Consider the following 25,729-nt stretch of genomic DNA (forward strand, 5'->3'; position numbering starts at 1 on the left):
TCAGTGTTTGCGGAAATCATATTCACTATTTCGTTATTTTATGTGATAGCGCTGGAGTACCACTTTTGTTTCACTACTAAGACATGGCAAGAGTATGGCACAACTGCAAACCTATCAAGACATGGCCGTCCACCTAAATTGACAGGCCGGGCAAGGAGAGTATTAAACGGAGAAGCAGCCAAGAGGCCCATGGTAGCTCTAGAGAAGCTGCAGAGATCCACAGCTCAGGTGGGAGAATGTCCACAGGACAGCTATTAGTCGGGCACTTCACAAATCTGGCCTTTTTGGAAGAGTGGCAAGAAGAAAGTCATTGTTGAAAGAAAGCCATAAGAAGTTCCGTTTGTAGTCTGCCAGAAGCCATGTGGGGGACACAGCAAACATGTGGAAGAAGGTGCTCTGGTCAGATGAGGCCAAAATTAAACTTTTTGGGGGAAAATTTAACACTGCACATCACCCTGAACACACCATCCCCACCTTGAAACAGTGGTGGTAGCATCCTGTTGTGAGGATGCTTTTCTTCAGCAGGGACAGGGAAGTTGATCAGAGTTGATGGGGAGATGAATAGATTATCTTAGAAGAAAACCAGTTTGAGTCTGCAAAAGACTTGAGACTGGGGCGGGGTTCACCTTTCAGCAGAACAATGACCCTAAACATGCAGCCAGAGCTACAATAAAATAATTTAGATCAAAGCATATTCATGTGTTAGAATGGCCCAGTCAAAGTCCAGACCTAAAGCCAATTGAGAATCTGTGGCAAGACTTGAACATTGCTGTTCACAGATGCTCTCCATCCAATCTGACAGAGCTTGCCCTTTTTTGCAAAGAATGGGCATAAATATCACTCTCTAGATGTGCAAAGCTGGTAGAGACATACCAAAAAAAGGTTTGCAGCTGTGATTGCAGTGAAAGGCGATTCTACAAAGTATTGAGGGGGCTGAATACAAATGCACGCCACACTTTTCACGTATTTGTAAAAAAAAATTGAAAACCATTTATCATTTTCCTTCCTCTTCACAATCTTGTGCCACTTTGTGTTGGTCTATCAAAAAAAACAAAAAAAAAAAACAATAAATTACATTTACTTTTTTTGTTTCAAGGGTAGTAAAACTTTTTATTAATTTGTTGATGCTATAACTTTTTTGCTCTAACCAATCAATATACACTTGATGAGATTATTTTTTTCTTCTTTTTGTACCCTTTTTCCTTTATTTAAATTTTTGTTAAATTTCTGTCACTTTCACCCTGGTCGCCTCAACGAGGTAAGGTCATCTCTAGTCTCCCATTGCCTCCTGGGATATGCGCCTCAGTGTTACCACACATGGTGAGATTGGGATGTGTATACTGGGTTGCCAGCTGCTCCAAATACAGAAAGATAACGGCTGGCGGCTTCAGATGCCAGCAAATGACATGGCTGTTGGCAGCAGTTCTAGAATGACAGTTCAGGTATGGAAATAAATATTTTAGACACTACTACAGGGCTTGACAAATTTGCTTGGAATCTAGGCGCCAGCTAAAAAAGTTAGGAGCCAGGTCGGTAACGGCGATCCGGACCTGTCCCTGGCCTGACATGGAGACGAGCGAGGGGAAGATAGCCCCCCGCCACCTGTCTCCAAGTCATTGCCCATAGCTCTTAGAGGGACATTTTATTTATTTATTTATTTTTCAAATGACAATTTTTTTTTTTAAATTGCATTTTAGTGTAAATATGAGGTCTCTCTGACCCCAGATCTCATATTTAAGAGGACCTGTCATGCTTCTTTCTATTACAAGGGATTTTTACATTCCTTGTAATAGGAATAAAAGTGACACATCTTTTTTTAAAAGAACAGTGAAAAAAATGTAAAATAAAAGTTAAAATAAGAAAGATTTTAAAGGTTAAAAGTTTTTCGCCATTCCATGAGCGGGTGCAATTTTCAAGCATGACATATTGGGTATCAATTTACTTGGAGTAACATTATCTTTCACAATATAAAAAAAAATTGGGCTAACTTTACTGTTGTCTTATTTTTTTTTTGTTATTAAATAAAATTATTTTTCCCCAAAAAAAAGTGCTTGTAAGTCCGCTGCGCAAATACGGTGTGACAGACAGTATTGCAACGACCACTATTTTATTCTCTAGGCTGTTAGAATAAAAAATATATATATATAATGTTTAGGGGTTCTAAATAAAGGGAAGGAGATAGGCAGGCAATAAAAAACAGGGGAAGCTCCATTAGCATTGATAGTCATACCAACGGCCACCACAAGAGGGCGCCAGATTCCAGAAGGAATCATAGGACCGCAGAAGGCCTCAAAGCCGCAGTCAATTACCGGCCGCCGGCAGAACGGCCTGACACGATCACGCCAGGGGCGGGGGGGTTGTCCACGGAGACAGGCTGTGCTGCCCCAGGCTGCTAATTCTAGACGCAAATGCGACCTGGCGCTCGGGTTTTGTCGAGCCCTGCACTATTATCAGTAATAGCAATGCCTAATGTAAGAACAATAATTAAGAATTGTAACAGTGGGTACGGGGAAGAAATCCCCGGGCCCACTGTCACCATGGGGGGGTGTCTTTGGAAGAGCAGGCAGATGCTGGACATGTTGCATGTTACCTCCTAAATATGGGTGAAACATGTTCACAAAGGTGAACTTATCCTTTAACATTATTCCTTAACCTAGCACCTAAAATGAAAACCTCTGATACTTCTAAAATTTAAAACGACTTCTGACCCAGCTCTTAACCTAATTCTTAAAGTGGAACTATACTGCATCTGAGCGCTACAAACCAAAAACACTATTTAACCACTTAAGCCCCGGACCAATTTGCAGCCAAAGGACCAGGCCCCTTTTTTGCGATTCGGCACTGTGTCGCTTTTGACTGACAATTGCGCGGCCGTGCGACGTGGCTCCCAAACAAAATTGGCGTCCTTTTTTTTCCCCACAAATAGAGCTTTCTTTTGGTGGTATTTGATCACCTCTGCGTTTTTTATTTTTTGCGCTATAAACAAAAATAGAGAGACAATTTTGAAAAAAAATTCTATATTTTTTACTTTTTGCTATAATAAATATCCCCAAAAAAAAAAAAAAAATATATATATATATATATATATATATATATATATATATATATATATATATATATATATATATATATATATATATATATATATATATATATATATATATATATATATATAAAACAATTTTCCTCAGTTTAGGCCGATACGTATTCTTCTACATATTTTTGGTAAAAAAAAACGCAATTAGCGATTATTGATTGGTTTGCGCAAAAGTTATAGCATTTAAAAAATAGGGGATAGTGTTATAGCATTTTTGTTAATATTTTTTTTTTTTTACTAGTAATGGCGGCGATCAGCGATTTATTTATTTATTTATTTTATTGTGACTGCGACATTATGGCGGACACATCGGACATTTTAGACACATTTTTGGGACCATTGTCATTTATACAGAAATCGGTGCTATTTAAATGCATTGATTCCTGTGTAAATGACACTGGCAGTGAAGGAGTTGAGCACTAGGCGGCAGTGTAGAGTTATGTATGACGTATGTGTGTTTTTATTTTTATTTATTTTTTATTGTAGGGGGGCGTGGCCTGGCATGTGACGTCACTGATCATCCTTCCCTATAAAAGGGAAGAGATGATTGGTGACAGCCACACAGGGAAGCATGGGGAGACACCAGCGTCGATCACGGGACACCAGCGGCGATCGGGTCCGCTGGTCCCGCGGTCACGGAGCACAGGACCGGGTTGGGAGCACGCTGCCGGCGGCACACTCCTGACTCACGGCTGGGCACTTAAAGAATCACGTACCGGTACGTGATTGTGCCCAGCCGTGCCATTCTGCTGACATATATTGGCGTGAGGCGGTCCTTAAGTGGTTAATTCATTTTTAATTTCAAAGAAAACTCCTCCATCCACCCATGTCTCCATGCCTTATTTTGTTAAAAAAAACACCCTCCTTAGCCTTTTTGGCCGTGGCCATCCTGAGTAAGAGAGCAGATGATTCATGTAGCATTTACTTCCTAGATTCTATATCCCCTAACTCAGGCATGCAGGCAGGTGATTGTGCTTATCTGAGAAAACCCTTCCTGCTTCTCTCCTGAAGATTCCTGGGATGTATGACATAATTTGCCTAAGCCTGGAAACCAGGAGGTACCTCATGAAATGTAAAAATAAATAAAATTTAAAACAAGTAAATATCTACTTTCCTATCTATTTACTAATGCTAGTAGCATACTACATAATATTGATTGGAAGAGTGAAGTTACGCTTTAAAAAGTACCTTTTCATGATGTGAATAAGGGCCTGCGATTACTTCAAGCCGGTTTTGCATCCCCATACAAGTCTACAGGAATGCAAAATCCATGTGAAGCAGATCAAATGCTAGTCAGGAGGTCAACTGCAGGTCAAATGCACATGTCAGTGAATTATGAATGGTCTCAGAACTGTCTCAATCTGATGTCATACAGATGCCAGGCATTGACACAACCCAAATCCTGTTGGTGCGGGTTCTAAAACACAGCTAGTGAGTTCCCTCATGTAAGTAAAATATTGAACAAAGATCACATAGTCTTTGAGTGTTGCAGATGTTCCATGCCATTGCAAACGGCAAATTTTGTTTTTAATCATACTCTGCCTGGTAGATTTGAGATAAGAGTATCAAATTAGGACTCTGTGCTGGCTAGTCAAGTTCCTCCACCCCAAACTTGCTCATCCATGTCTTTATGGACCTTGCTTTGCGCACTGGTGCGCAGTCATGTTGGAACAAGAAGAGGCCATTGCCAAACTGTTCCCACAAAGTTGGGACCATGAAATTGTCCAAAATGTATTGGTATACTGATGCCTTAAGAGTTCCCTTCACTGGAACTAAGAGGCCAAACTCAACCCCTGAAATACAACCCCACACCATAATCCCCCCTCCACTAAATGGTTTGGACCAGTGCACAAAGCAAGGTCCTGACCTCAACCTGATCGAACACCTTTGGGATGAGTTAGAGCAGAGGTTGCAAGCCAGGCATTCTCATCCAACATCAGTGCCTAGCCTCAGAAATGTGTTTCTGGAAGAATTGTCAAGCATTCCCAGACACACACCTAAACCTTGTGGATAGTCTTCCCAGAAGCGTTGAAGCTTTTATAGCTGCAGACGGCGGACCAACTCAACATTGAACCCTACGGACTAAGACTGGGATGCCATTAAAGTTCATGTGCGTGTAATGGCAGGCGTCCCAATAATTTTGATTAATATAGTGTGTGTAATTCCATCCCAATCACTCCCTGTGTGGTGTTTGTGTGTTCTCTCCATGTTTGTCTGAACTTCCTTTGTTTGCACTGGTTACCTCTCTCACTCCTCAGTCTGAAAACATGCTGATTGTTAATGGACATCCTCCCAAACTGCCTCTATTTTGTGTGTGTGTGTATTTGTGTTTCGTAGGGATATTTGTGCCCTTCTTTGGGGAGCAATTGATGTGAATAGACTGAGCAATATCAACCCTATACATACATACATGCACAAAGTTAGGTTGTATCAACAGATGACTGCTTAATGTACAGATATACAGTGATGTGAAAAAGTATTTGCCCCTTCCTGATTTTTTATTTTTTTTTTATTTATTTTTTTTTGCATATTTCTCACACCTAAATGATTCAGATCTGCAAACAAATTTTATTTGTACATAAAGATAACCCAAGTAAATCCAAGTTGCAGTTTTTAAATTATTTAATTTATTAAGGGGAAAAAATCTGTTCAAACCTGCCTGGCACTATGTGAAAAAGTAATTGCTCCCTCCCATGCTGAATCATGAATGAACTGTGTTTAATCACATTTTTTGGGGAAAGCTGAGTTAAATTTCACTTGCCACACCCAGGCCTGATTACTGTCAGACCTGTTGAATCAAGAAATCACATAAATAGAAGCTGTTTGACAAAGTGACGCACGCTAACCGATCACAAAAAGCCACACATTATGCCACAATCTAACAAAGTTCAAGAACCGATCAAAAACAGATTAATGTACATGTATTGGTCTAGGAAGGGTTTCCAAGCCATTTCTAAGGCTTTGGAACTCCGGCGAACCATGGGGAGAGCCATTATCCACAAATGGAGATAACTTGGAACAGTGATGAACCTTCCCGGGAGTAGCCGGCCTACAAAAATTACTCCAAGAGCATGACAACGACTCATCCAGGAGGTCATAAAAGAACCCAGAACAACATCTAAAGAAATGCAGGCCTCACTTGCCTCAGGTTAGATCCTTGTTCATGATTCAACAATAAGAAAGAGACTGGGCAAAAATGGCATCCATGGGAGAGTTCCAAGGCCAAAGCCACTGCTGACCTAAAAGAACACAAAGGCTCATCTCAAAAAACATTTTGATTATTCCCAAGACTTTTAGTCAAATATTCTGTGGACTGATGAGACAAAAATGTAACTTTTTGGAAGGTGTGCATCCTGTTACATCAATACAGCATTTCATAACAAGAACATCATACCGGCAGTCAGACATGGTGGTGGTAGTGTGATGGTCTTCGACAACTTACCATAATTGATGGAACTATGATTTCTGAGCTCTACCAGAAAATCCTTAAGGAGAATGTCCGGCCATCAGTTTGTGCCCTCAAGCACACTTTGGTTATGCAGCAGGAAAATGATCCAAAACACAACAGCATGTCCACCTCCAAATGGTTCAAACAAGGCAAAATTTAGATTTTGGAGTGTCCTAGTCAAAGCCCGGACTTAAATTCAATTGAGTTGCTGTACCATGACCTTACACAGGCCGTTCATGCTGGAATACCCTCCAATGTGGCTGAACTAAAACAATTCTGCAAAGAAGAGTGGGCCAAATTTGCTCCGCAGCAATGTGAAAGACTCATTGCCAGTTATCGCAAACGCTTTATTGCAGTTATTGCCGTCAAGGGTGGCACAACCAGCTATTAAGTTTAGGGGACAATTACTTTTTCACAATAAAGCCAGGTAGGTTTGGACCGCTTTTTTGCCTTTAATAAATGAAACCATCATTTAAAAACGGCATTTTGTATTTACTTGAGTTATCTTTGTCATTTAAAAGTTTAGCGACACAGACGCCTCTTTGCCTTTCCCTTGTAGGCATAGAGACCACTCCAATATCATGTTCAGAGCTCATCCTGAGAGACTAGTCAACTACGAGGCAGATTATTCTTAAAGAGAATTATGGCTGCAACCTTCAGGTAGTAGAGCTAATTCACTGTCAAATCCCTACCTAGCTTAGTATTATATCCAGCAACAAAAGCTTTGCCAAGTGATTTTGTTTCCTGAAATAGACATTGCAGTATCTGGAATATTATATAGAACAAGTGAAAGATGATGCTTTTTACATTATTAAAACCAATGACCATTTTTTTTTTTTTTTCAATTGATTTAAAATGTTGGTTGTAGCACAATCTCCTCAAAATACATTGTATTGTCATCTTTTATATTCTCAGTCCTCTGTGTCGGTGAACATTTTTTTTTTTTTTTTATGTTTATCTTTAATAGGATGTGGCCCAAGTCAAAACTTTCATGCAGCATCCACCAGCCCAAAGATGGGACAACACCTCTGTTCTCTCGATCCTGACATGTTCACCAAACTAATGATGGAGAAGGCCCATAGCATGCCTGCTCACCAATCTGAGAATCCCTTGGATCACAAATCGGATACTTTAACTCCTAATCCTGGAGAGAGGTACTCTGGCTTACGATCCAGCCAGCGGCCTGTTGTGCCTAGGCAGCATGGGGCATCTCTTGGTGAGTCCTATGCCTTAAGAAACTGTCCACCGGTGCCATCAAATGGTAACTATGAGTTGTTTTCAAGGACTCCACAAGCCATATCTAATGAGCTGTGTTCCAATTTTACGCAAGTAAAGTCTTCCCAACACCGGCCTTCCTATCCCTCATGTAGTCAAGAACTTTCAGGCCTCTCCCCAAAACCAATAGCTCTTAATGCTTGTAGCTTTGTGCCAGGTGGCACATTTTCAAGGACGCTGGATGAGTCTCCTCAGGTCTCCCGACGGCCTTTTGCCTTTCCTGAGAAAGATCCGCTCGGCATCTTGGATTCCAACAGCTGTAGGCCACCTAGTCCAAAGCACCATGTATTAAACTCTCCTCCTTTAATTCAGTCTCAGGTTCCCTTATTGAACCCACACCCTACTCCTGAGCACAACCCAAGCAACACAATCTCCCTTGCACTGCCGCCTCCTCCATTTTCACCCTTCACTCGTAGTGGAGTGTTGACATCACCTTCTACAACTAGGTCTTCAATATCCTCTATTTCTTCCCCAGCTGGCAGCGTGGAGCCATCCCCTCAACGTTCCCGCCACTCCTCTGCCTCCTCCGAGCACTTTCCTGCCCCCGCAAGGTCAAGTTCTAGATCTCCCAGGCCCATTAGCCCTCCCAAGCGCTCTGTGCCCCACAGTCCAAAAGCAATACTTGAAGGCCTCCCTCTTTTTGGGCAGGCCCAACTGGGATCTTCTTCAAATGCCAGCCATGCCTTAACCCACCAAAGCAATAAATCAGCACCACCGGTGTCTTTGGGAGCAGCGCAAGGCTTAATGGGCTTTCCTCTCGGGTGCATATTGGGCCAGCAAAGCAATGCTTCCTTCCCAGCCAGCAGCCTCCTTACAGCGGCTGCTAAGGCCCAAATGGCAAATCAAACCAAACCTGAAGCCGCAGCCCCTAGCACTTTACCTAGCCGATTGCTGAATCCGAATACGTTGCTTTCTACATCTGTCACACAGGAAGGTCGGTCTCTTCCCAGCAGGACTCATTCCCACAGAAGGGATGTAATGGTGAAGCGAAAAAGACAAAAGAATTCTCCAGGCCCTGATGCCAGTCCACAAGATACTAGTAAGGTTCTCCAAACCCCTAGTAGTCCTAGTGGACACACTCTATTAAATTCCTATGTATCAAAGTTAGCAGGATTTGGGGGACAGCTTGATGAAGACATGGGAAAATCCAAAGTTCTTAATACACAGTCAATTTATGGTCAGACTCCCTCTTCTCTTCAATTTTTTCGTACATCTGTAGAGGAGCCCCCAAGCCAAAGCAAAAATCCAAGCATGTCTCCAGCTTCTCAAGATATCAGCAACCATCTTCTTGGCCTTGTAGGGCAACTAGTCCAGACTGCTACAGAACAGAACTCAGGGACTCCTTTACCACTGAAGTTACCCTCCACACCCACTGGGGCAAATCCACGTAAGTAGTTTATATTTTTATTTGAATGAAATACAAACAGAATTTTTAAAGTATCTGAAACCAGAGTAGCTTATTGTTTGCACATGCATATTCTTTCTAATTTGCTTCTCGTTTTAGCTTCATCTTCTGGCCGACCCAACCAGTCTCCAGTACCAAAATCTTCTCCAGCCCCGAGCCTGGCACAAAGTGGTATCACAGAAGGCAACAGTGAGCTGCCCTGTTCTCTGCCCTCTGCTGGGGACAGCTTCTCCTTCTTGGGCCAGGAACAAATCTTGCCATTCTCTGTCACACCTGCGCTTTTAAACCTAGCCATGCTGGGCTCATTGCCACTATCCTTCAGCTTGAACCAGCAACAACAGCTGCTCAACCAAGGTTTAGTCAATTTACTTTCCTCCTATTTATTGGGAAGTGCAGATCTTGGCCTATTGGGACTCCAGAATCCTCCTTTGACGTTACCTTCTGTGGGTGATCCAGAAACCAGTGCATTGCAAGCTTTGCTGATGGCATCTCTTCTACATAATCCTCTTTTACCACTGGGAGGACTTGGACTACCACAGCTCGATATTCCACCTCACAATCAACAACACAACAGCCTTCTGTCCTCTCTCGCACCTTTGCTGGATGCTCTGCCCTCTTCACAGCCTGACACAGCTGAGAAACCTGAGACACACCTGACCTTGCCTGAGACTTTCTCTGAAAACTCACTCCAACCACTGCTTTTCCCTCCCGTCTCTGCCTCTCCAGCCCTCATGGCCCTGAATTCCGCACTACTGGCTGCCAGTTTAGGGACTGTTGACTCCTCTGCCTGCCCAGGACAGGTAACTGATCTTCTCCCTGTTTTTAAAATTGCTACATACATGATTGTAAATATTCCAAAAAGTCTAATCTTATTGCATTCTTACAGAATAAAAACTGTAAAGTCAATATTTTGTTTGTAATACACATTTTTATCATTATGGAAAGAGAAGGGAAGTGTTAGAACCCCTTGTCATGTTTTTATTGCCTCCTGTGTCCCCGCTGGGGAGCTTCAACCCCTCTGTTTTTGTCTTGGTAAATAGCGTCACTGGGATAGAAAGTGATGGGAAAGTTGTCGAGAATGTCCCCTTGTTTCCTGGCCTCAAAGTCCTTATGTGCTCCTCTTCTTTTTGAGTGCAGTATTTACAATGTGTGTATACGGTTTGTTTTTGTTTTTCTACAGTATCTTTCCGTTTTAGCTTAGACCCAAAAGACCAACTTAAAATTGCCACCTTTGTCCTTAGGGTTATGGGATTGGGATCATTCCCAGTCTTTCCCTGTACATCTTCCTTTTAAAGGATGTGTTATATGCAGAATTGAAGAGGTTTGTTCCGCCAAAACGATTCGTTTACCTATACCCCCATGTAAAGTGAGTTCACTAAGAAATAGTATATGCCTGTGGTGGATCTGGTGTTTTTTTTTTTTTTTTTTTATCTCAATAAGACCTTCCTTGTTCCATTGGACAAGGTCTCATATGTTCATGCTTTACAACCTGACTTGCCTAGCACACTTAAGTGTGCAAAAGGCAAAAGGGATGCTGATGTTTTTGAGGAGGCAGCTGAAGATTTTTCACCACCAGAATTTAGTAAAGTCAGTTTTTCACCTCCACTTCCTATGTTGGCTACGTTGGATTCTTTGAGGCAGTACATATTAAGCTCTATACACACTATCAGATTTTCTGCTGATTTCTCCAAAACCATGTAGTGCAAGGGCCTGCCTGATTGCATACAAATTGAAACTCCTAAAGTTTAACCTCAGTAGAAAATCTGATAGTGTGTATGGGGCTTTAGTCTCTGGCTAGATAAACCTGGTTCTGCACAGCCTTCGTATACCCTAATATGCACAAATAAAAAAAATCCCAGCAAAATCTACAAAGCTTTTACCTATTCTTGATCAAGCCGGTTGGGCTTTATATAATGATTGGCCTAACTCAGAAGTTGTTTTCCCCTCTTGACAACTTTGCTGCCTTGTACCCTATGGCAGAGACATAAAGAAGAGAAAGAATTGGATGGTTTCAGCCATTATTGCACTAAATAATAATTTTTGTTATTGAAGGTATTTCCTCCTTTAAATATTCAGTCGATAGGCGTTTTGAAGACTTTTTTAGTCATTCTTTGCACTGGTAGGTCCAGCCCTGCTGCCAGCTATTTACACCTTGGCTTTTGCCCAAACTATGACAAACTGGGCTGGAGAACGCCATAGTTAAGGGTCTCTTGATATAGACAATCTTATTCTTTCTGCGAGATTGTAGCATGCGCCATGGAGAATGTTGCTTGTCAAATCTCTAGAATATCCTTACTTTCTGTGCATACACACAGAATTTTCTGTCCTACTGTAGACCATGCTTGGGAAAGGGGCCTTTTACGCTTCCCCTTTGAAGATGAGCTTCTCGTTAGGAATTCCCCTGAAGTCAAGTTTTTTTCATTTAACTTGATCTTTAAGAGAGGTACACAAAGATCTTCCATTGCTGGCCCTCTCTCTATGCTTTCTGCAAATCGTTTTTGTTCTCCTGCCTGCTTTTTCAATAGAGCAGAGCTGGGCCGCTGCCTGGTCTCCTGTAGACTTTCCAATATATCTCTTATATTAGAGGTTTTCTAGCTTTGTAGCAGACACAACTTGATGTTCTATCCCATTTGTCTACACATTGTACCCTTCACATTGAAAAATTCACCACACTCTGTGGTGTTATAATATGTTAGACTTTGATCATATCCTGAACATTCAGAAAGTATCTCTGAGACCTCTTCCTTACAAGCTCCTGAGGCTGTTTGACCCATATACTCAAGTTTTCTCCAGATCAAATAAATGTATAGCTCCTCACTAAAGTTCTATGGGAGAACTACAACAATACATTTCAACTACTCCTTTTTGGAGCCTTAATAAGAACCAGGCTAAAAGAATCCTTCTCAGACTCTTGCACATGTCCTTGTACTGCCAAGGGTGTCTAGGTCCAATCCTGACATAGTTCTTATCCAGGTTTCTTTCAGCATGACTTTGGTCTATGGCTGATCGAATGTTCAAGAACATGCTCTCATTGGCACCCCCTGGTTACATTAATGGAGGAAACCACCTGGATTATGCTGGCAAACTCTTTGAAACAACGAATGCCTGAATTTTTCTCTCGCAGGATCACACGTTCTCCCTCAAGACTGCTTGAATTCCAGGCAATCATCCCTGGGTGCATACAGCACTAAACATAAGTACCAGTATTTTCCCCCTCCAGCTGCAGCAGCTGTCAGCCACTCAGTCTGCCTGGACCTAAATGCTGTGGGCTCATTCACCAAGCTTAAATGCCCTGTGTATATTGGGCTTTAGTTGAAATTCCTCTTTTATTTTTTCTTTGGATAGAGCAGGAAATTATATGAAACCCTGTCTGGTTTTTACCTCTATCCTTGACTCAGAGTTTTTCCCGTACTTACTATCCTGCTGACAACTGTTTGACCAGACAGAATGTGAGAAACAATGGGCTGAAATGACACATTGCAGATAATTTATTTTTTTTGCCTGATACCGGCACTTTATTATTTCAGCACATGCACGGTGAAATTGTTTTGTGGGGAAAAGGGACCTTTTTTAAATTTGGTTAGAGAATTTCGAGCACCAATAGTTGACGCTTGTTAACTCTTCAATTTGTTGCTGCAGAAAATTTTTCAATGGGGGCACATGTTCCTATGCCAACACTCTGATGTGGGAATTCACTTTGGAGTGATTACTCTCATTTCCTGTTGTGTCTCCAATATGGAATTTCAGGGAAATCTCCAGTGGGACAGAGGCCAGAAAAATAACTGAATAGAAGTTTAACGTTTCCCTTCTCGATCTCAAAACAAAAAGAGGTTTTAAATTCACTTTAATGAACTTGGTTTACTGGCTTTGTTCTTCTCTGCAGCTGTAGGTTAAGTCCTTAGGACTATGGTAAGCAGTGCAAGTCATGTACTTCTAGCTCATATTTCTTGTTTTCTTAGGGGGGGGTCCAGCAATACACAAGGCCACTTTGCTTGTTGTATAATGACGCAATGCAAGTAACGGCAGAGATCTCTGGCATGAGACCTTCCAGGTAGACCTTCAACAATTATTGACTCCACCAGTACCAAGGCACTGGTGCTGAGGGTGGTGGTCCCCTGAAACTGTCAGAAGAACAGTTTTAGTTTTTAAATAAGATAAGACTGAACTATGGATCACTATTTTTACTGGGAGAATATTATGGTGCCCATACACCGACAAAAAATCGTTTGTTTTTTTTGTTTTTTTCTCCAGTTAATGGGTACAAATCAAAAATTGGTTGTGACGTTTTTTAACCAAAAAATTTAGTTTAGGAAAACTTGTGTCAAACAGACAATAAATTGAAAGGTTAATGTGCTTCTCGCCTGTTAAAAATTTAACTGTTGGTACTGCGCATAAGAAAAAAACCTGAATTATTTATGTCCATTGAACAATTTATTGTTAAAAATTCTGTGATTACATGATGGCAGTATCATTTGATTGCACGACTGTGTGTTCGTTTTTCGAAAACTGGTTCAAACGATTTTTTGACTAATGTATGGTTAGCATTAGTTAGAGTGATTGTGTGCTGTTAACCTTTATTTATATTTTCTTACAGAGTTGCATCAATACCTCCTGTTCCGGGTCAGCCTCTGTTACTACAACCACTAATTCACCTGCCTTATCAGATGGGAAGATCCCTCCGTCCGAGCCACATAGCCCTTTCCAGCTCCAGTCAACACAGGCACCGATGCCTGGAAGACTTAACACGCTAATGCCCCCTCTGCTCAACCCTCTGCTCACTGCTGGCTTGTTGGGTAAGACACTTGACCACATGCCTTGAAAGCGAAGTTGTCTGCTTGGTATTTTATGTTTTTTATATATGTATGTATGTGTGTGTGTGTGTGTGTGTATGTGTATATATATATATATATATATATATATATATATATATAATGGGTTTATTTCAGGCGTATTTACAATAAGAATAGGTTCATACCTAAGCAGCTTTGTGAGCCGCATTTGCATATTTGCATGGGCATGGCAGCCTATTCATTTGAATGGGCTGCTTTGGCCTGTGTTTCATGCAGGAAAAAGTTCCTGCACCTTTTCTCAGGAAAAATAGCATGGTGTTTTTGAACCATGAGATTTCCCACAATCGAAAATGTTCTAGTAAGAATGAATGGCAGGCCCTTGCATCTGCAAAGGAGCTGCGCAGTTTAGCTGTGGGTGGTTGTGGGTTCAGGGGAAAGGTGCAATTTACCCGCTGTCCTGCACCCTCAACCACCAGCATAAGTGTGAACCTAGCCTAAGTATATGTTACCATAAATCGTTTTTGTTTCAATGTGTGTTTTCACATAAGTGAATTATAAATCACAGTCTTTATTTTCATGTACCGTATATACTCGAGTATAGGCCGACCCGAATATAAGCCGAGGCCCCCAATTTACCCCCAAAAAAACTGGCAAACTTATTGACTCGTGTATAAGCCGAGGGTGAGACATGCCTGTCCATCCCTGTGTGTGTGTCCGTCCATCCCTGTGTGTCCGTCCATCCCTGTGTGTCCGTCCATCCCTGTGTGTCCGTCCATCCCTGTGTGTCCGTCCATCCATCCCTGTGTGTGTGTGTGTCCATCCATCCATCCATCCATCCCTGTGTGTGTGTGTCTCCATCCATCCATCCATCCATCCCTGTGTGTGTGTGTCTCCATCCATCCATCCATCCATCCCTGTGTGTGTGTGTCTCCATCCATCCATCCATCCATCCCTGTGTGTGTGTGTGTGTGTGTGTGTGTGTGTCCAGCCTACCTTTGTCCCGAGCCTCCGTCCCGTGCCTTGCCTCCTTGCCTCCGTCCCGTGCCGTGCCTTGCCTCCTTGCATCCGTCCCGTGTCGTGCCTTGCCTTGCCCCCGTCCCGTCCCGTGCCGTGCCGTGCCGTGCCTTGCCTTGCCTCCGTCCCGTGCCCTCTTCGTCGGCGGCCATTGTAAAATTCAAAAGCTGCGCCGCCGCCTTCGCCTGTGATAGGCGGAACACTGAATTTCCCAGCAGCCTGTGTTCCGCCTATCACAGACGTCGTATCATCCTCGTCCGTAGTACGAGGATGATACGATGTCCGTGATAGGCGGAACACAGGCTGCTGGGAAATTCAGTGTTCCGCCTATCACAGGCGAAGGCGGAGCCGGAGGCGCGGCTTTTGAATAGAATGGCCGCTGTCTGTCTGCTCGACACGCTGATCGAGCGGGCAGACAGCGATGACTCGAGTATAAGCCGAGGGGGGCACTTTCAGCCTCAAAAAAGAGGCTGAAAATCTCGGCTTATACTCGAGTATATACGGTACTTCTTTCATCTGATATAGAGTGCCTTGAAAAAGTATTCGCACCACTTGAAAGTTTGCACATTTTGCCATGTTACAACCAAAAACGTAAATGCATTTTATTGGGATTTTATGTGATAGACCAACACAAAGTGTCACATAATTGTGAAGTGGAAGGAAAATGACAAAAGGGTTTCAATTTTTTTTTACAAATGAATATCTGAAAAATGTCACGTGCATTTGCTTTCAGCCCCCTTTACTCTGCTACCACTAACTAAAATCTAGTGGAACCAATTGCCTTCAGAGTTCACCTAATAAGTAGAGTCCACCTGTGTGTAATTTAATCTCTGTATAAATACAGCTGTTCTGCAAAGCCCTCAGAGGTTTGTTTGAGAACCTTGGTGAACAAACGGCATCGTGAAGGCAAAGAAACACACCAGACAGGTCAGGGATAAAGTTGTGGAGAAGTCTAAAGCAGGGTTAGATCATAAAAACAAATATCCCAAACTTTGAACATCTCAGGGAGCACTGTTCAATTCATCATCTGAAAATGGAAAAAGTATGGCACAACTGCAAACCTACCAAGACATGGCCGTCCACCTAAACTGAGAGGCCGAGCAAAGAGAGCATTAATCAGAGATGCAGCCCAGGGGCCCATGATAACTCCAGAGGCTCTGTAGAGATCCACCACTCGGGTGGGAGAATCTGTCCACAGGACAACAGTTAGGTGTGCACTCAACCAATCTGGCCTTTATGTAAGAGTGGCAAGAAGAAAGCTATTGTTGAAAGAAAGCCTTACGAAGTCCTGTTTTCAGTTTGCAAGAATCCATGTGGGGGACACAGCAAACGTTCTCTGGTCAGATGAGAACAAAATTGAACTTTTTGGCTTAAAAGCAAAACGCTATGTGTGGTGGAAAACTAACACTGCACATCAGCCTGAACACACCATCCCCATTGTGAAACATGTTGATAGCAGCATCATGTTGTGGGGATTCTTTTCTTCAGTAGGGACAGGGAAGCTGGTCAGAGCTGATGGGAAGATGGATAGAGCCAAATACAAGGCAATCTTAGAAGAAAACGGCAAAAGACTTGAGACTGGGGCAGAGGTTCACCTTCCAGCAGCACAATGGCCCTAAACATACAGCCAGAGCTACAGTTGAATGGTTTAGATCAAAGCATATTCATGTGTTAGAATAGCCAAGTCAAAGTTCAGACCTAAATCCCCAATTGACAATCTGTGTCAAGACTTGAAAATTGCTGTTCACAAATGCTCTCCATCCAATCTTCCAGAGCTTGAACTATTTTGCAAAGAAGAATGGGCAAAAATGTCACTCTCTCTAGGTGTTCAAAGCTAGTAGAGACATACCCAAAAAGACTTACAGCTGTAATTGCAGCGAAAGGTGATTCTACAAAGTATTCACTCAGGGGAGCTGAATACAAATGAACTCCACACTTTTCACATATTTTATTTGTAAAAAATTTGACAACCATTTATCATTTTCCTTCCACTTCACAAATATGTGCAACTTTGTGTTGGTCTAACGCATAAGATCCCAATAAAATACATTTACGTTTCTGGCTATAACATGACAAAATGGAACATTTCAAGGGCTGTGAATAATTTTTCAGGGCATTGTACCTGATTGATCCTGCCAGTCACCCTTTTTCCTGTTCTAAACTGACCACACAAAGCACAGCTGGACCAAATTATGTGTGCAAAAGATCTCTCTCCAAGCCCAGATCAACCAGCTGTGCTCCTCTCCAATATCCAGTATAGATAAGGTTTTCATGTAAAAAAATGTGATATGGGCTCCCATAGTGTAGTATTTAAATAAGGAAATGTTTTTATTCCAAAATTAAAAGCGTAAAAAAAGAGAGACAAAAAAAGTAAAAGATAAAAACAAATGTTCCATACTTTGGAAACCCCTCACAAAGGTCTACAACTACGGGAGAAATTACAGCTTCAGACCCATGGTATGTCTCACTTGCAGCGTGCGCTCCAGCTGCGTTCAACAGGCTCACTGACCGCTATCACACCCAGAAGACGACAGTGTGTGACTCCACCTTATGCACGTTTCGTTATCAAACATCTTTTGAGGCGTTGCCATGTTACTGATCTAACGTCCTTATATAGGCCAGCGGCCGTGCAGGACCCACCCCTTATAAAAAAATATATATATATATAATGAACTATGTTAGTATCAAAAATAGAAGTATAAAATGGGGGGGCTTGTTAATGTCATGTTGACCCCATAAATAAAACTTAACCCTGCACCTCCGCTACCCCATATCAGAGGAGACAGTACAGATATGTCCATTACATCAGAAGTAGTGTAGACATATCTGAATACATGGAACACTGATGATAAACTGGGTGCCTGAGTATAATTATATACTTAAATTTTCTTTATTAACATAGTTCATTATATATATTTTTTTATAAGGGGTGGGTCCTGCACGGCCGCTGGCCTACATAAGGATGTTAGATCAGTAACATGACACCGTCTCAGAAGGCGTTTGATAACGAAACATGCGTAAGGCGGAGTCGCGTCATTTCCGTGTGTGATAGCGGTCAGTGAGCCTGTACAATGCAGCTGGAGCGCACGCTGCAATTGAGACATACCACGGGTCTGAAGCTGTCATTTCTCCCATAGTTTTAGGCCTTTGTGAGGAGTTTCCATAGTATGGAACATTTGTTTTTATCTTTTACTTTTTTTGTCTTTTTTTTTTTTTTTTTTTACTGTTTTAATTTTGGAATAAAAAAGTTTCCTTATATCTAATTTTTTACATGAAAACCTTATCTATACTGGATTTTGGAGAGAGCATTAGGAGAGGAGCACAGCTGGTTGATCTGAGCTTGGAGAGAGATCTTTTGCACACCTAATTCGGTCCAGCTGTGGATATCCTTGGAAGGTCCATAGGAGCTGGATACGAGTTGGAAAGGTTGTAGCCTGGTTGCATGATCTATCTTGGGAAACAGTATCGGTACATCAAGCCTGTATGCTATGCGAGATACCCCTGTAGGGATTATTGGAGCTGCTGAGTGGGGGGCCCAAGAGGGGGAGCACTTAAGTCACCTGGATTTTGTTCCTGTTTATCGTCACCAAGCACTTAATTATCAAGACTTTGATACATTTTTTTTTTATGTATTTTTTTGGACTTGGCATGCTAATTTTTTGGTGGTGTTTTATATAATTTCAACTATTTTTTACTATTTAACATTTGTCTTACACTTTTGGGACTATTTTTATATATACAGTTTTTAATTTTTTTGTATACTTGCATCTTTGTTATTGGAGCCTCACAGTTTATGTATTACTTCAAACATTTATTTATATTAAGTTCATATTTATTTGGCAACCTAGTGAGGGTTGCACCACTGGTATATGCACATTCCTAATGTATTAGGATTGCACTAGGCTGCACACCTCTTCTCCCCCCCCCCCTTTGGCCTAAGCGCGGAAACATTATTTTATTTAACAGGGGTATCCCACGCAGTCCAGGGGTCCCACACAGTCCTCTGATGGCCTCCTTTCTCCCCCGCCCTGGCCACTGGGTGTGGTTGCGGTGCCATGCACGTGTGTGTAGTCGCGGTGCACCAGTGCACAGACGCAAAGTGGCTGTTTATAAAAGCCCAAAGTGCCAGAGCTCCTGTAAGCGATGGGACACAGAGCTGTGGGCTTAGTAAGCATCCCAGTGGATTGGATCCTGGCAAACCTAAGACACCTACTCTGCATCGGGTTGTGCACTTTATAGCTAATGTTTATAGTATAAGACTATAGCACAACATTGATTGCGCTTTACACTAGTGCTTTGCAGCTTAGGACTATGTCTCCTCTTAAGAGGGCTTCAGGGAGAGGTAAAAGGGGCACCAGGAAATCATCACCTACATCTAGGGGTTCTGGACATGCCTGCAGGATACCATCCCCATCCCCCCCCCCCCCCCCGCAAGACTGGAGGCAGCCTCTCAGGATGAGTCTGTACACCTGTCAGGTTTTGCAGCCTCTCCCAATGTTTCAGCCCCGGTTTATGTCACAGAAGACACTTTAAAGGCTGCATTTGATGGTTTGGAAGGAAGGATTACTACCTTTGTCACAGCTTCCCTAAAAAATAGCAGGAAAAGGGGTATATCCCCTCCCTCTGCTTTGGGTTCCCTATCAGATGAGCATTCTGATCATGAGGAAAGATCCCCATCAGAGCATAGGGATCAAGTGCAGTCAGACGAATCGGGGTAAGAGGAAAAGCTGTCTTCTACCTCCCAGGCCCTCAAAGCGCAGGTGCGATACTATACTGAATTGATGCATTCCACATACAGATTGCCCTCTGCTGAGGTTGTCATTTCCCCTGTTTCCTCCCTGGGGTCATTGAAATCCCCACAGGGTACGTACGTGTTCCCAACTCGCCCTTTACTGGATGAATTGTATGCGGACTGGGGTCACCCAGATAAACTTTTTTTTTCTCCTCCTAAAAGGTTTTATGTGCTTTATCCAGTGGAGGAAAGTTTCACCAAGAAATGGGGATTCCCAGCCATAGATGCGGATGTTTCTTGTGTGAATAAGAGCCTGATCTGTCCTGTGGACAATGCTCAAGGATTTAAGGATCCAACTGACAAAAAGTTGGAAACTTTATTTAAAGCCTCTTTCTCTGTGGCGGGCACTGTGGTCCAACCTACGGTTGCAGAAATTGGCATGTGCCAGTTCCTCAAGGAACAAATGAAGCAGATGCTTAGCCTCCTTTCCACTGAGGAGACCGAGGTTTACGCAGAACTTCCTAAAGCCTTGTGTTTTATGGTTGATGCCATTTTGAATTCTGCTCAGCAGGCATCTCGCCTCACTCTCCTGCTGGTACACATGTGCAGGGCCCTTTGGCTTAAGCATTGGGCACCTGAAGCTTCATGCAAAAAATATTTAACCGGGTTCCCGTTTCGTGGAGAACGCCTGTTTGGGGATGATCTGGACAAATATATCCAAAAAATTAGGGGGGGTAAAACCATGTTGTTACCGGTCAAAAGGAAGAGTAAACAGCCTTCATTTAGACGTTCTCTGTCTCCATCCCTGGGAGCCTCATCCTACAGGCAGTGGCGACGGCCTCCTCAATCAAATACTAGGGGGAAAGTCCAAAGTCAAGCCCAAGGACAAAAGAAGCCTTGGGGCCCAAGATCTTGAAAAACCGAACCCCAAAGCCTCCTTATGAAGGGGCGCCCCCGCTTGGCCGAGTGGGGGGAAGGCTGCTGCAGTTTGCAGACGCTTGATGGGAAGAGATTCAGGATAGATGGGTAGCCTCCACAGTGTCTCTGGGCTACAAGCTAGAGTTCCGGGTACTTCCGCCATCTCGTTTCCTAAGGTCAAGAGTCCCAGGGATCCAGAAAAAAGAAGGCCCTTACTTCAGGCCTGAGAACATCTGTTATCCCTAGGGGTAAATATAGAGGTGGCCCCGGAAGAGCAAGGCTCAGGGTTCTACTCAAACCTCTTCACAGTTCCAAAACCAAACGGAGATGTCAGACCTATTCTGGATTAATTTCTAGACATTCGTCCTATCCGCTCAGTAGTCCCCACCCTTCAGGGGGGAAGAATTTCTGTCATCATCATTAGACATGAAGGACGAGTATTTGCATGTGCCAATATTTCCCGCTCACCAAAGATTCCTAAGTTTTGCGGTGGATCAATGCCACTTTCAATTTGTGGCCCTTCCTTTTGGTCTTGCTACCGCCCTGCGAGTGTTCTAACCCGCCCCTAGCAAATCTAAGGGCTCAGGCATAACTGTGATAGCTTATCTGGACGATTTGCTACTCGTAGAACAGTCCGTAACATGCCTAAGCCACAATGTGCTCTGCACGTTAAAGTACCTAGGCTAGGTCCTCAATCTAGAGAAATCCTCCTTGCAGCCCCTAAAGAGGCTGGAATATTTGGGCATGGTCATAGACACAGTTCAAAGCAGAGTGTTCTTACCCAGGTCAAAATCCAGGCCCATAAAGGTTTTGGTCTGGGTAGTGTCAGCAAAGAGAAAACCCTCTATCCGACTATGTATGTGACTTTTGTTGAAGATTCAATCAAGGCCTTTACAAAACAGCATCCTCTCTGCCTGGGGCAAGAAGGTTCAAGCCTTGGATCTTCCAATGTGCCTACCCCCAGGGGTACGCCAGAGCCTCATTTGGTTGTTACTGACTAAGAATCTTCTAGAAGGAAAATCCTTTGTCCCAGTTACGAATGGTAAGATGGTCCAGAGCCGAAAAGCTCTTGCCCATCAACGTTCTGGAAATTCGGGCAATTAATTTAGCCCACAAGGTCTGGACTTACAGACTACAGGGTCATCTTGTCCAGATACAGTCCGTCAATGCCACGCTGTGGCTTATATTAATCACCAGGGAGGCACCAGGAGCGTGGATGCCCAAAAGGAGGTGAATCACCTTTTTCTCTGGACAGAAAGGCATATTCCTTGCCTGTCTATGGTCTTCCAGCGGCAGAAAATTGGCGGGCAGATTTTCTAAGCCTCCAGCAGCTGTGTCCAGGAGAATGGTCTCTGGTCTCTATACCCTGACCTATTTCAGACCATATGTCAAAATTGGGGTACCCTGCATGTAGACCTGTTTGCGTCCAGGTTCAACAGAAAACTGGACAGCTTTGTGTCAAGAACAAAGGATCTGCTAGCACAAGGGTCAGATGCCTTAACAATTCCAACACTGATATATGCCTTCCCTCCAATACTGCTTCTTCCGCGGTTCCTTTGGAGGTTCAAAAGGGAAGCAAGGTCAGTCATTGTGGTGGCTCCAACTTTGCCCAGGCGACCTTGGTATGCAGAGATCGGAAAGATGGAAATGGGGAGACCTTGGGTTTTTCTGCTGCGTCCAGATCTACTCTCACAAGGTCCATCCTGCCTTACAAAGTCTAAATTTGACGGTTTGGCTGCTTAGACCCACATTATAAAATGCCCTGGACTCTCGACTCTGGTTAATGCTAGAAAGCCGGCCTCCAGGCTCATCTACTACAGAATCTGGAAGGCATATGTTTCCTGGTGTGAACCCAGGGGATGGCACCCTAGAAAGTATGCCATTAGCAGGATTCTTGCTTTTCTTCAATTAGGCATTGAAATGGGGCTGGCTTTGAGCACGGTCCAGATCTCGGTCTTATCTGCATTCTTTCAAAAGCCACTTGCCTCACAATCCTTTGTCCGGGCCTTTGTTCAGGGGGGTGCTGTGCTTGAATCTGCCAGTCAAACCTCCTGTGTGCCCATGGGATCTGAATTTGGTTTTGTTCGTTTTGCAAGAACAAGACTTTGAACCATTATACAATGCTTCTTTAATTCTTCTGACAAAGAAACTGTTCTTTTTGGTAGCCATTTCCTCGGTTAGAAGGGTATCAGAATCTTGTAGAGAGCCATACTTGATTATTCACAAAGACAGGGTGGTGTTGCGTCCTCATCCGACTTTCTAACCTAAGGTAGTGTCATGGTTCCATCTGAATCAAGATGTGGTCCTCCCGTCCTTTTTTCCAGATCCGCAGTCCGCGGAAGAGGAGTTGTTACTGACTGCTCTTACAACATTGAAAGAGTGTATCTATCTGCAGGCAACCGCTCAGATACGAAAGTCTGATTGTCTGTTTATTCTGCCAGAAGGCCCCAGAAAGGGCCAGGCAGCATAGAAATACACTATTTCTAGATGGATTTGGCAAGTTATTATTCAGGCCTATGGTATAAAAAAGAAGATTCCTCCTTTTCAGGTTCAGGCACACTCAACTAGAGTGGTTAGTACTTCACGGGCAGTGCAGCACCAGGCCTCCATGGCTCAGATCTGCAAGGCTGCAGCTTGGTGTTCAGTCCATACATTCACTAGATTCTATCAGGTGGATGTAAGAGGGCATGAGGATGCCACCTTCGGGCGCAGTGTGCTGCAGGCAGCAGTTTAGATCCTCTTGTCCGTTGATGGTCTATATATTTTCTGATCTTTGTCTCCCTCCCCTCAATTTGGGCATTGCTTTAGGACATCCCACTAAGTAACTACCAAGCTTCTGTGTCCCATGATGTATTATGAAGGCCGGCTCCCTTGCATTAACCAAGGTAGAAAACTACTGAACCTGACAGCCCACGCTTCTTCTACATCCTGTGATATATTCCCAAGAAAATAGGACTTTTTAAATACAGCTTACCTGTAAAATCTTTTTCTTGGGAATACATCACGGGATGTAAAAGAAGAGTGAGAGTCCTTGACTTTCTGCAGATGGGTTGAGAAATAAAGCTGGCCTTGAGTGCTTTCTAAGGACAGTTCTCTGCCTTATTGGTATTATTTCAATGACCAGTTGCTTTGCATTCTTTGATTATTAATTTATTCAGGGGTTAACACTGCTTAATATCTGGTTGGGTAACCCCTGAACCCTTGGGACTTGAACTTAATTTTGTCGGCATTACAAAACCTACAACATATTCCCCTGGTCCTTTTTTTTGACAAGGAAACTATTTTTTTCTGGTAATCATATCTGCTGCAAGAAGGGTATCAGAATTGGCTGATACCCTATTTTTATTATTCACAAGGAATAGATAGTATTGCGTCCTCATCCTAACTTTTTACCAAAGGTAGCATCAGCTTTTTATCGAAACCAGGATATTGTTTTACCTTAATCTTTCCAGAACTTTGTTCTTTGGAAGAAAAATCGCTACATTCCCTTGATGTGGTGAGAGCAGTCAGTCTACTTAAAGAGGGATTCCGCCAAAAAAAAAAATATTAAAAGCCAGCAGCTATAAATACTACAGCTGCTGACTTTTAATAAATGGACACTCACCTGTCCCGGGTTCCAGCGATGCCGGCAGCCGAGGCCGATCGACCGCTCGGGCCTCGGCTGCTGCCGCCGCCATTCTAGGTGAGGGAATCAGGAAGTGAAGCGAATCGGCTTCACTTCCCGGTTCCCTACTGCGCATGCGCGAGTTGCACCGCGCAATAGGAAATCTCCGCGCTGTCACTGGGACCCGTGTGTGTCACAGCAGACAGCGCGGCAGGGCAGGAAATGGCGTAGACTCCCGTGGGAGTCTATGCCCGGAAGTGGGTGAAAATACCTGTCTTTGACAGGTATCTCCACCCCCCTCCCCCCTGAAAGGTGTAAATTGTGACACCGGAGGGGGGGGGGGGGGGTTCCGATCAGCGGAGGTTCCACTTTAGGGTGGAATCCCGCTTTAAAGGCGATTGCTCAGATTCAGAAAACTGATGTTTTTTGTTTGTGTTGCCTGAAGGTCCTAAAAGAGGACAGGCAGCATCGACATCTACTAGTCTAAATAGATTTGAGTAATTGTTCACTCCTCTAGGGCTGTTAGTGCTTCGTGGGCAGTGCGTCACCAAGCCCACATGGCTCAATTCTGCAAGGCCGCAACTTGGTCTTCAATCCATACATTTACCAGATTCTATCCGGTGGATGTAAAAAGACATGAGGATGTCGCCTTTGGGTGCAGTGTACTGCAGGTAACAGTATAAATCCTCTGTTCTCATGGTGCCCCAATTTGGTCTCCCTCCCCTCAGTTGCCATTGCTCTGGGACATCCCACATAGTAATTACTATGGCTCTGTGTCCTGTGATGTACAATTAAAGAAAATAGTATTTTTTATAACAGCTTACCTGTAAAATCATTTTCTTTTGAAGAACATCATGGACACAGAGGTCCCGTCCCTCTTTCTAGTATACACGTATTTTGCTTTGCTACAAAACTGAGATACTCCCGGTTTGGGAGGGGTTATATAGGGAGGCAACTTCCTGTTTAGGGTGTGCCAGTGTCCAGCACCTGAAGGTGGGCTGTGACCAACATAGCAATTACTATGGCTCTGTGTCCAGTGATGTACTTCAAAAGAAAAGTATTTTACAGGTAAGCTGTTATAAAAAATACTATTATACGTGCAAAGCAGGTGGGCACAAACCCATTTGAATACATTAATCATAACAAGTGTGTAGTTTTGGAAAAGGCAACAATAGAAACCACCACTGCTGTCACAGAGGCCCATTGATGGTTTAAATCTCCAGCATCTGCAAAAATCTGAAATGTGACTGAATAATAAATTTTTCACTGCTGCTTGGTTCTGTAACATGCAAAAGCACGGTCAGTGTGACAAATATAGACTTTGATTTTTTTAAATCTGTATATAACAAATGCAGCCTAGTCCAAGTAATATAAACCCTAAATGCATAGCATCTCGTTTGCTAAAGCCTTGTGTATCTCACACAATTGACATTTTTTTTTTTCTTA

The 25,729-nt window shown here is 43.1% G+C and overlaps 1 protein-coding gene across 1 annotated transcript in view; it reads left to right on the forward strand.

Annotated features, from left to right (window-relative positions):
* Window positions 1-25,729, forward strand: part of MBD6 (methyl-CpG binding domain protein 6) — a 138,288-nt gene that overhangs the window by 72,358 nt on the left and 40,201 nt on the right. The window contains exons 6-8 of the mRNA XM_077483604.1: window positions 7,513-9,207; window positions 9,325-10,025; window positions 13,820-14,018. Of these exons, the coding sequence (XP_077339730.1) occupies window positions 7,513-9,207; window positions 9,325-10,025; window positions 13,820-14,018 (2,595 nt within the window). The remainder of the gene's footprint in view (window positions 1-7,512; window positions 9,208-9,324; window positions 10,026-13,819; window positions 14,019-25,729) is intronic.

This window comes from Lithobates pipiens, unplaced genomic scaffold, assembly GCF_037356315.1.
Source record: "Lithobates pipiens isolate NorthernLeopardFrog02 unplaced genomic scaffold, aLitPip1_a1.2 Scaffold_16, whole genome shotgun sequence".
Classification (NCBI taxonomy): Eukaryota; Metazoa; Chordata; class Amphibia; order Anura; family Ranidae; genus Lithobates; species Lithobates pipiens.